At 40.4% G+C, this 12,479-nt stretch overlaps 1 protein-coding gene and 1 pseudogene across 3 annotated transcripts in view; both read left to right on the forward strand.

Annotated features, from left to right (window-relative positions):
* LOC120715145 (canalicular multispecific organic anion transporter 1-like) overlaps positions 1-6,109 on the forward strand; it is a 49,756-nt gene extending 43,647 nt beyond the window's left edge. For 2 of the 3 annotated variants that reach the window (XM_040001981.1, XM_040001982.1), the window contains 5 exons: positions 2,265-2,431; positions 2,640-2,834; positions 3,865-3,932; positions 4,648-4,758; positions 6,000-6,109. In XM_040001981.1, coding sequence (XP_039857915.1) covers positions 2,265-2,431; positions 2,640-2,834; positions 3,865-3,932; positions 4,648-4,727 — 510 coding nt within the window. In that variant the 3' untranslated portion in view covers positions 4,728-4,758; positions 6,000-6,109. Of the gene's footprint in view, positions 1-2,264; positions 2,432-2,639; positions 2,835-3,864; positions 4,622-4,647; positions 4,759-5,999 lie in introns of those variants that run through there. The other variant, XM_040001984.1, reaches the window with a different exon arrangement.
* A 30-nt stretch (positions 6,110-6,139) lies between these two features.
* The window catches only part of LOC120715002, a 31,200-nt pseudogene continuing 24,860 nt past the window's right edge, over positions 6,140-12,479 (forward strand).

Here is a 12,479-nt window from a genome sequence, read left to right on the forward strand (position 1 = left end):
TAGTGGACCTCATCACAGCCACAGAATCTGCCATACGGATTAATAAATTATCACAGACAGAAGCAGAGCAAATCAGGATGAAAGTCTCAGCCACGCTCTCCAGTGCCAAAGTCCCTCCATCCAACCTCACAATACAGGAAAAGAAGGCCGTCGCTTCCCTGAGCAAAGACCACAACATCACTGTTTTACCAGCTGATAAGGGAAGATGCACCGTGGTCCTAAACACTACAGATTACCATGCAAAGATCACTACTCTCCTCAGTGACAACAATACCTACGAAGCCTTAAAGCGAGACCCCACAAGCAGCTACAAAAAGAAAGTTATAGCTTGCCTTCAAGAAGTTGAAAAGGACAAAATTATTGACCGCCTTACATATCACCGCCTTTACCCAGGGGATGCCATACCCTGCATTTATGGACTTTCTAAAATCCACAAGGAAGCTGTCCCACTCAGACCCATAGTCAGTAGCATAAACTCAGCCACTTATAACATTGCTAAACACCTTGCTACCATCCTTGCTCCTCTCGTGGGGAACACCCCACACCACATCAAGAACTCCACCGACTTCACCGACAAGGTCCAGAAACTTACCCTGGATCCAGATGAAACCATGGTGTCCTTTGATGTAGTCTCTCTCTTCACTTGCATACCCACCACGGAGGCCGTGGAGACTGTCAGAAAACGACTACAAGAAGACAGCTCCTTGGAGGACAGGACCAACTTCACACCTGATCAGATTTGCACACTGTTAGACCTCTGCCTCACCACTACATATTTCAAATACAACGAAGGCTTTTACAGACAAAAACATGGCTGTGCCATGGGCTCCCCCGTGTCACCTATTGTAGCCAACCTTTACATGGAGGAAGTGGAAAGGAAGGCTCTTGGCTCTTTCAAAGGAAGAGTACCCAGCCACTGGTACAGATATGTAGACGACACATGGGTCAAAATCAAGACACAAGAAGTGGAATCCTTCACTGCGCACATTAACGCTGTGGATAAAAACATCAAGTTCACCAGGGAAGACACAAAGGACAACTGTTTGCCTTTCCTGGACTGCGCTGTGCACATTGAAGAGAACGGCAACCTCAACATCGAAGTTTACCGGAAGCCCACACACACGGACCAGTACCTCCTCTTTGACTCCCATCACCCTCTGGAACACAAACTTGGAGTAATTAGGACCCTACACCACCGGGCAGAACATGTTCTCTCTAAGCCTGAAGGATACAAGAAGGAACACACACATGTAAAGGAAGCACTCAAAACGTGCGGCTATCCTAAATGGGCGTTCTTAAAGTCAGCAAAGAGGCACAGAAAAGAAGACCAGATACCAGCGAGGGAGGATAAGAAGGACAGAAGCAACAACATTGTCATCCCTTATGTAGCCGGTGTATCAGAAAAACTCAGGAGAGTTTTCTCCAAGCATGACATCCCGGTGCATTTCAGACCCAGCAACACGCTCAGACAAAAACTGGTTCACCCGAAAGACAAAACACCAAAACACAGACTTAACAATGTGGTGTATGCTGTACAGTGCAGCGAGGAATGCCCAGACCTCTACATTGGAGAGACCAAACAGCCACTTCACAAGCGCATGGCACAACACAGAAGAGCCACCTCCACAGGACAAGACTCAGCAGTCCATCTGCATCTTAAGGATAAAGGACACTCTTTCGAGGATGCGAATGTTCACATTTTGGACAGAGAGGACAGATGGTTTGAAAGAGGAGTGAAAGAAGCCATCTATGTCCACTGTGAGCGACCATCTTTGAACAGAGGCGGTGATTCACGACACCAACTCTCTGCCATCTATAATCCAGTTTTGAGATCCCTTCCCAGACGCCTTAACGCCAACTCACATCCTGGGCCATCTGATCTCAGGAATTCGCATGATAAGGTGGGGCCAGGTTTCACAATGAACTCACCCGAAACTCTGGCTGACCCACACCCAGTTTCACACCTTGGGCCAGGCGATTAGAGGATCATCAGGGGGTCCTTTTGTCCCTCTGTGGGGGGTTACTCCGACTAGGTTTATATCTGGGACTCTCCACCATTTGACCTTAGAACTGAAGAAGCTTCTCGGATGAGAGGTGAAACATCTTCAAGTAACTTAAAGAAGTCCAGACGCTTTTCTTTGCAAGCTCCTTTGACTACGATGACCTGGATAACTGAGAACCTTCACAAACATATAAACAATAACCTTGTCAAAGAATTTGATATTTCTAAAAGTACACTGATATTTGTAATCCCGTGTGCACAGGATCCCGTTTTGTTCTCGGGGTCACTGAGGATGAACCTGGATCCATTTGACAAGTTCAGCGATGAGGAGATTTGGAGAGTGCTGGAGCTCTCTCATCTAAAGAGCTATGTATCAGGGCTGCAGGAAGGATTACAGCATAAAGTGGCAGAGGGAGGAGAAAACCTCAGGTGGGTAATAAAATTAACAATACGGCCTCTGGGTATAAGTTATAAGTATAAGTTTTGTACAGTTCGTTATTCTAAACCTTATGTAATGTTCTGCAAAACTTACATAAACCCTAATTTTATTTGAACACATGAATGTCATTTGTGGTTTACTTTTTTCTTTTGCAAAATAAACTCTTAAGATATCATTGCTTTAATACACTCTTTCCAGTGTTGGGCAGAGGCAGCTGCTGTGTCTGGCCCGAGCTCTCCTGAGAAAGTCACGTATCCTAATTCTGGATGAAGCCACAGCAGCTGTTGACCTGGAGACAGACAACCTGATTCAGAACACCATCCGCAAAGAGTTCTCAGACTGCACAGTCCTTACCATCGCCCACCGCCTGCACAGTATCATGGACAGCTCTAGGTGAGTTATACCTTTTCCCTTAACATTTTTGGATGAAATTTTTGACAATGTTTTTCTGACATGAAGCTTAAATTTGGTCTTGTTTTGCTGCTGGTTCAGTGAATTTTGGTCGGAGATTGACAAAACATGTAGTTTCAGAATATGAGATATCGGCTTTCAGCACCCAACAGCATGTACATGTACGTGCCGTCGGATCTTGCTTTGTGTTTAAATCTTTTCGTGGTATCCATTTACCCTAGTTTAGCTGTATGGCGATTGCTGAAATAGTTTGGTAAGCTTTAAGCTGGTGTTTCTGGAAAATACATTTATATTAAAAAACAGATTTCAGGATTTACTGAATCGATATCGCATTATTCAAATTAAAATCGATTTGAATCGGGAAATCAATTTTTTAAACCCACCCCTAATCATACATGAGAGTAATATTTGACCAAATGATCTAGACCAAGGGGTACTGACTCTCTGTTTTCCATTAGTAGTTTTAACACTTGGACTTGAACCTAAACTTACTTTACTGTAAGTTACTTTATTTTGGCTAAGATGTTGAGCTGACTATCTGATACTGTGCATTTGTAGGTCTTCTGTGTGTTCTTTTCATTACTTAGATTATTTTGCTTTCCATTTCTGTTCTGTTTTGGTTTATACGTTGGCGTTACATCAAGTGAAGTTACATCACTAGTAACTTCACTTGGATTCAATGAATCTTTAAATGGGTATATGCTAGATAGTTCTGCCAGTTTAGCAGGACATTATAAAAGTGAACAACTAGCAGTACAACAGATTGGCCCTGACCTCAACCTTGTAATAAAAGGCAGCACTATTTGTGTAACCCTTTAAACTTTGATTCCTTAGAATAATGAGCGTACCCTTTCCCTCCGGTGTCTGTTGTATCTCCCCTGAGTTAACTGTTCACAGAGACAGCACAAATATTTACACATCAGTTTTCACTTTTGAGCTGGGGCTGCCAAAGCCACACAGTATGGACATTTCTCAGTGGGCTACTATTAAATCCTGTGTGTCTTTCTAACAGGGTAATGGTGCTTGATGCTGGAAAAATAGTGGAATTTGATTCGCCGAGCAACCTGCTTGAAAATGAAGGTCAGTTCTACGCCATGGCAAAAGATGCTGGGATAACATTAGAAAGCAACACAAATTTATAATCTCTACTTATACTGTTTTTTAGGGAAGATTTAGGGCCACAATTTTCTGTGTATGTGTTTTATTTGTAGGTTTCATTGTAAAGACCTGATTTTACTTTTATGTAAAGAAACTGACATATGTGTCGTATCTATAGGGAACAACATAGGAAAAACATATTGTAAATGTAACGCATTTTGTGTGAAAAATAAAATTTCTTTCTGAAATCATGCTTAACTGGTTTTAATTTAAAAAACCTCTTTTTTGATACAATGTTATTAGTCTGTTCATCAGGCCTCTGCATCCATTTACATCCATCTATTAAAACTGGCTTTGGAATGGATAAAACAGGCTAATATTAGGCTTCGGGAATGGTCTTCCCAACCCTAACCTCAACCTTACTGAAAATTTGTGGATTACACTTAAAACCGGGTCGATGCTAGGAAACTCACCCATTTAAACTCTACCAATTCTGTCCAGAAGATGGTCAAATATCCAGCCATAATTACTCCAGAATCTTGTTGACAGCAACCAAAAATGTCACCCTGAGGTGTAACTTACAAAGGGACGTTTGACCAAATATTAGTGGACATGTATTTATATGTTTGACCCTGTCTTGATTAGAGAAAATCCAAAATAAATTCATCCTGTGCACCCAATTCTTGTTTTTTTAAAGTGACTCAGGATGTATGCTGTACAATCATTTCATCCTTGAAAACGATGACTTTGTCACGGCCGAGGCCGCCTCAAAGGTGAAAGGACTCAAATGCAGGATGCTGAACAGTACGTAAGTAGTTTTAGAGACTGTGTTTATTTACTCAGTAAGTGTTCATAAACTGGAAAGTGAGGTTAACAAGTGCGGAGTGCCACAACTGAATCAAAGGGGTCTTAAGCAGCCTGGGCTAAGTAAGCAATCTGGTCTTGGTCAGTGGAAACAGCAGCTCCGGGGATTGGGCTGGAGGGAGAGTCACACTGGGTCCAGGGAAAGGGTCAGAGTCACTGTAAATAGAGTACAGACGTTCAGGTATGGTTCAGGAGAAATATGGATAAGCTGTTCGTTCTGAATCTTCCTTCATACTGCGTACTTGCCGCGGGTGGTCGGTGGTGACGCGGAGGGGTGAGTGGTCCGGGTGTGTGGTCCGAAATTCCTGGCGTGGAGGCAGGGAGGCAGGCAGGTGGTTCGGGTGAACAGGCCGTGGGACTGTCAGGTGGTCCAGTGTCCAGGTTGGAGCTCTTCGGCAGAGATTAGTGTTTGGCAGCTTGGTGTGGCTATGAGAGAAACACACGATGAGACACGGTAATTCACAAAGCGAGTGCGACATCACGGTGGTGGCCTGCACTAACTAGGGTTAGCTGAGAATCTGGCAAAGAGAGGTTGAGTGCGCTGGCCTTATGAGTCCCCGGCTAAATTACCCACAGGTGTGAGCAATCAGCAGAACGCTGAGGCCCCTCCCAGGGGTGGAGATGCCGGCTCGGAGGGAGACACACTGGCACACACCTGGACCATGACAGACTTCAAAGAAATCATTAAAAGCCAAAAAATAGAATGACATTCATATCAATGATGAGTTTATGTAAATGTTTGACCACAACTGTATGTGTACTTATGACAAAGTGGAACTAGAGTACTTTTCTTATTTTAAAGTCAGACAACAATCATTTATCAAAACCTTACTGGTTTAAAATATTTATGTAGAAAATAACAGGAAAAGGGATCTAATGACCCCACTCCCTCCAAATCCCTCCCGTCCCCTTCCCCTTTTCAGTAGGTTTTCCCCCTAACACAGTTAAAAGAGCATGGTAAGAGTTATGTAAGTCCTTCACTTTTTTTTCCTCTCTCAGGAGCTTATTTGCGCAAATTACAAAGCTTGATTCTCTAAATGATTTTGCTTTATCGGTTGAATGTTTTCACTGACTCACTAGAAAGCCTGTAGTGTACTTTTTGTAGAAACCAGGTACAGATTCAAATCTTGTATTCTCTTCACTAATCCAGCACCTCTCTGTTGTATTAATGTCGTTTCTCTGTAGAGAGAATAAGCAACTTTTTTTTCTGCTTAAAAAACCTCATGGATCAAAGTCCCTTACAGCCACATCCTACAATTGTCAGTGAACTGTGGGCGGACAGAGGAGAAAGCAGCAGTATTTGAGTAAAACACGGCAGTAGTGGGGCAGAGGGTGAGAGGCGTCGGCTTGTCTGATCAGCTGAGGTTGACTGAAGCTATCACTGTAAAGCATGTGTGCGGCAGCTCTGGAGGAGTACTGTGGGTCCATTTTTTGGGTGAGTTAAACAAGCAGAAAGACTGAAGAATTAATTCAAACAAACATATCAGACTAGTAACATACAAAGTAAATTGTCTGGAATGTAAGTTGAAAATGACAGCAAACAGACATATAACACCTTATAATACCATGTCAGGGACATGTTGATGTCATAGTTTTTGGCGTTTTTTTTTTTTATATTAATATTACTTATCTTTTTACTTTGGCTTTTGATTCTAACTAGTTGTCTGTTCTAGCTTATTGTGTTGTTACCTATTGTTTGTTGTCCTGTTTTATTGTTTGTTTTAATTGTCTCGTGCTTTTACTGACTGTGAAGCACTATGGTCAACGCTGTTGTTTTTATGCTTTGGAGAAATAAAAGCTGTAAGATAAGTGAAGCTGATTAAAAGGCAGTAAAAATGAAAGATATACGTGTAAAAAGCTGTTCATGTTATTGTGTCAGTCTGTTCAACACAGAATGGACAAACAGGAAGGTCATGGTTTCTATTTGTCACAGCAACTGTGAGACATCTTCCAAAAAGGCAGAAAAGAAAATGATTAACTTTCTGGTTTCAGAAAGTTTCTGGTTTCAAAAAGTTAATCAGTTGAATTTTTAAAACAACTTTATGGTTCCCTTAGAAGGGCAGCAGGACTTTGTTATGTATATGTGTTTGTTTGTATGTGTCCTTCAGAATGATTCATATCTGAAGCGACCAGACCCAGACCTTCCACTATGTGTGGAACAGACAGTTCTTGTATGGATCCCCCTTTGTTTCCTGTGGCTCTGTGCCCCATGGCACCTGCTGGCTCTCTGTCAGAGTGCAAATGTAAACACAAAACAACTGTCCAAGCTCTACATCTGCAAACAGGTAAGAAATACCATCTAATAAAGACATCTTCATAAAAAATTGTTGTTTCAGTTCATAGCTTAGGTAGCTGTCTTCTAGTTTCAAATGTTTAACTGTATACTGTAAAGAAATATTTTTTACTGCAAGGTTTTACAGGATTTACAGGAAAAACTGAATGAAATTTTTTTAATATATAAAATATGAATCAAATTACAGTAAAATGACAGTAAAAGATGACAAAATGACATTAAAACTAGTTTATGTACCTTTACTTGGATTTGTTGACAATTAACACATATGTTGTGTTTTGATGGAAGCATTTGTTGCGCATTCTTTTTATCTTGGGTAAAAGAAGGATGTAGTCTGAGTTTCTAATCATTTATTGCCTCAAGCAGTTCAACCCATAAGCATGTACATGGATCTCTTTGATTCAGAAAACCACAGTCTGCAAGCAGTTAGCTGTAACCAACGTCCTGAAAGAGAGCGACCTTTACTTAACATTACAGAGAATTATGTATGATGCTTTTAATTGGTCAAAACTGTTGGGGAGATGCCATGGTTTAGACTTGGCTTTCCCTCGTTGGCCCAAAGGCTGGTCGCAGCCTTCTGGCACTCCGCTTTCCTCCGGTCAGGCGAGGACACATCTGGGGTGGTAACCTGCCTCTCCTATTTCTGTATAACAGCTTGGTTTCATGTGATGGTGGTCATGGTGGTATGTGAAATGCATACTTATTCCAGGCTTTGGTATTGTTCACTGTACTGCAGCCAAAATCATAAAAATGCATATAAAGTAAGATTCATGAAATATTTGACCTCACACATTCATCCCAAGAAAATGGTGACAACATCTATAAATGTTCCTTTTATGAGTAAATAATTTCCATTTAGTATTTGTAAACCTTCACAGGGTATATTTTTAAAAAATGGTGCATTTTTTATTGGTTATGTACTTTTTTAGAATTATTGACCAAAACTGGTAAATATACCATAAACTTATAAAAACAGAAATACATGTTTTATTTTTTTCTCAAGATATATTAATGAGTTTGGACAATACATGTTAAATGCCTATGAAATCACGGGATTGTATAATTAAAAATACTATATGATTTAATAGCATTTTAAATTAAAAAAAAATTTTTAAATAAATTTTGTAACACTAAAATGATCATAATGTATTTGGAATTGCTTAGTTTTTTTTAATACAAAAATGTCTGTAAGAAGTTAAGGGTTTAACTCCGGAAGATTTCACATTTTAGTTTTAAAAAGAAACTAGGCGTGAAGGACGGGCACTAAGCTTAATAGCAGTTCGCTTTCAAGTCAGCAACGATACAGAAAGGAAACAGACTTTATATGGAGAGGTCACTGTGGATTATGGGATGCTTACAAACTGACAGTTTTTACCTTTTGGAAGAGAAGGTGAAGATTTTTTTCAAAAAGCTAGGGAACAATTCATCAGAGGAAAATGGATCATTTATACAAATATAACCTAAAAGACCAACCAGTGCTTACTTTTGTATAAGCACAGGCCAGAACAGTCTGACATTTTTTGTTGTAAAAACGACAATAGCTTATTTGAAAGGAGGAAAAAGGAGCAGTCACAGTCAGCAGCAGGGCACAACCGTACACACTGCACCTGCAAGTCAAGTGTAGCAAACACAGTGTTATTAGCACACTGTCTTTACTCTAGCTTGGCACTAAATCTCTATGACTAGTACTATTCTATATAGTTAACAGAGGTATTAGTTAACTATTAAACAAACTCTTCCTAGCATGATACTGAGAGCAGGCTTGCTAGCAAAGCTAAAGGCTGAAGTGATGTTAGGGTTTTTATCTTTTTGGCTACCTGCAATAGACACTGTTCAGTACACATTTTATTATTATCATTATTATTATTATTGTTATTTGCATTTAGGCAGCTTTATTTATTCAAGTGACCCTCCAGTCAAACAGACTTGCTTTTCTTTCTTTCAGCATTCATTATATGACTTATTGGTGTCAAGGGGTATGGTAAAAAGGTGAGTTTGAATAAGCATTTTAAGGTAGTTCAGAAATTGTCATAGCTGTGGTGTTTCAGTGAAAACCCTAAAAGGTTATCTGTACATCATCAGGACCTACTCTAAGGAGCTTAGAAAGAAAAGCGTCTGAACTTCTGTAAGTTGCTTGAAGAGGTTTCACCTCTCATCCGAGAAGCTTCTTCAGTTCTAAGGTCAAACGGTGGAGAGTCCCAGATTTAAACCCAGTGGGAGTTTCCCCCCAAAGAGGGACAAACGACCCCCTGATGATCCTCTACCTAATCACATGAGCCAAGGTGTGAAAACGGGAAACCCTGGCTGATTGTGACCCACTCCCGTTTTCACACCTTGGCTCATGTGATTAGGTAGAGGATCATCAGGGGGTCCTTTGTCCCTCTTTGGGGGGAAACTCCCACTGGGTTTAAATCTGGGACTCTCCACCGTTTGACCTTAGAACTGAAGAAGCTTCTCGGATGAGAGGTGAAACCTCTTCAAGCAACTTACAGAAGTTCAGACGCTTTTCTTTCCAACTCCTTAGACCAGCGGTCTCCAACCTTTTTTGCGCCATGGACCGGTTTATGCCCGACAATATTTTCATGGACCGGCCTTTAAGGTGTCGCGGATAAATACAACAAAATAAAACTAGTACCGGTACCGAAAAAAAGAAAATATATTCATAACACACAAAAACCGAGTAAACGATAAAAACGATAACAAAATAACGCTGAAAACTGATAAAAACCCTGAAAACTATACATTTCACACCTGAGCCTCAACTCTCGCGGCCCGGTACCAAACGACTCACGGGCCGGTACCGGTCCGAGGCCCGGGGTTTGGGGACCGCTGCCTTAGACTACGATGACCTCGATGACTGAGAACCTTCACAGACACCATCAGGACCTACACAAAAATGAGGCACATTGCCAATCTGTACGCTGTGTAGCAGTTTGCAAGTATGAAGAATTACAGTGCTTTAAAGGTTTTGTTTACCGTTACCACTAACATTTTCTGTGACTTTGCAGGGACCTTTGTAGAACTACGTAGAACTACAAAGTTACCGTAGTCCTGATTGTAGAACTTTGAAGTTTTTCTCTCAGTGTTTGCTCAATGTGCTCATTCAGTGTTCTTCATTCTGTAAAGTTCTTGTCTCCCTCTTTCAAACTATTGTTTCTCATTCCTTGTTTTGTTTTGTTTTTATTTTGCTAGTCATTTTTCTCCTGTCTCTTGCATTTAGTTTTTCTTTCTTTTTAAGTTTTGCTTTGTTCCCCAGCTATGTCCATTTCCCTTAATTCTTATGTGTGGATTTTATAACCTATTTCCTTTGTTCTTTGTCAGGTCATTTGTTAACCTGCCTTCAAGTGCTCCAAGTTCTCTGAAAAAGCTTGATTTTTGCTGTTCATTTCCCCCTATGGACTGTAATCATCCTAATTAAAGATTAGTTTTCACTTTAATCTGAGGGTTTCTCAGTATTGCATTAACATTCCCCTCTTTCCACACTTCATGCTAGTTCACAAATGCATTTTCAAATGCAGAAAAATAGCTACACAATGAAAAACACAATCAATACATATATTACTCATTTTACAGACTGTGCAAACCTCTTTACAACTGCACCTATTGTTAGGCTTTTTCATTATTTTCCTATATTATTCTGATGCCTTGACTGCATGCTGAGGTGGCAACCCCAAACAAAAGTACAGTAGTATAGGCCTATTTAACACCATATACAATTTACACGAGACAATTTTATTTCTTATGTGAATGTTATTTATTTTAACTGTCATAATCAGGATGTGACAAGTGATAATAGTAACAACTGTACTGCATTAAAACATTCACAGCAGGTTGATATCCAGTCTGTAAGTGATGAACCCTGCCTTCGGGTCAAAACTACTCTACTACTACTAGACTAACTTTTTGCCATGGGCGTACCGGTACGCCTAACTTTTTAAAGTTAGGCGTACCGGCACAAAAGTTAGGCGCACACAAATTTTATAATAATTGATATAATATAATGTGTTTTTCTGGATACACTGTGCTTTTTCAGCATTCAAAGATTGATGACACCATGTCAGAGCACTGGCTATGAATTTCAGAAGGATCAGGCCTTAACTTAACAGAAAAGTTATCAATAGTTATTTTCTTATTACAGCTACATCCACTTCTGTCATGCCTAGGCTGCTCACTAGGGCTGGGTATCATCACTGATTTCTATAATCCATTCGATTCCGGTTTTCAAAGTCCCGATTCGATTCAACTTAGCCTCAGACAGTCAGAAATATTATAATTCTGATCATTTATCAGTACTGACTTCATCAGAATTGTGAACATCACAGCAGATGCCTTTGTGTGAAAGTAACTGAGAATAAAACACAGAAAAACATGAAGGAGATTTTCCCTGGTCTGGCTTTTTATAGCAGATAACCTTAAAAATATTCTACAATGTTCTGCATATAAAGTTTAAATTTCTTCAGTATTGAACAACAGAAAAAATAGGCTTTCTTGTCCGAGGTCATTTAAGTGAAAAAAAGAAAAAGAAAAGAAAAAGAAAAGAAAAAGACAGCGGCCGACAGCGCTGTAAACAACGGTAGACTGGTGGGTAATAAGCGAATGAATAATACAGAAAACAGAGATTGGAGACGGGAAACTGTTCTTCAAGTACAAAGAGAGATAGAGAGAGAGCTAGCTGTGCATGAAGTGTGATTTTAATAGTCGTGGAAGCAAAACAGCACAATTCATGACGACATTGACCAAATGTGAAGCGCAGTTTGCTGCTTCTTTTGCTGCTTCTTTTGCTGCTGGCTCGGTGAATTTTGGTTGGAGAGAGACAAAACCTGCAGCTCAGAATCAGCGCAAAAAGACGTAATCACAGCGCGGACCGGACGCAACAGAACCGCTAAGCTCCGACCCGTCTACGGGCCATCGGGTGAGAAAGCCGAGAAAGACAAAGTTGATTCTGATGTGTCGGTCCGTTCTGTGTTTACGTCTTTGTGTGGAATCCATGTACCTGCTCTCATTTGCTGTTTGGTTGTTGTTGAAATGGTTTTGTGAGCTTTAATCTGAGAATCTGGCGTTTCTGGCAAAACACAGTTATATTTAAAATTCGATTCAGGATTTAATGAATTGATATCGCTTTATTCAAGCTACTCACCTCCCACTTCCCCCTGCACTTTCAACTGGACCACGGCCAATCAGAGAGGTCCCGCCCCTTACTATCTCTGATTGGTTTAGTCCACGATAGGGGCAAAATGTGTCTGTTGTTGACCACAGGGAAGGTTGCAGATTTTTTTTTTTTTTGCTACCCGAACATTTGGTCGCACAGGTGCAACCAAATATTTTTTTTTTAGTCGCACCACTGAAAAATTTGGTCGCATTTGCGACCAAAT

This window comes from Simochromis diagramma, unplaced genomic scaffold, assembly GCF_900408965.1.
Source record: "Simochromis diagramma unplaced genomic scaffold, fSimDia1.1 OVJJ01000421.1, whole genome shotgun sequence".
Taxonomy (NCBI): Eukaryota; Metazoa; Chordata; class Actinopteri; order Cichliformes; family Cichlidae; genus Simochromis; species Simochromis diagramma.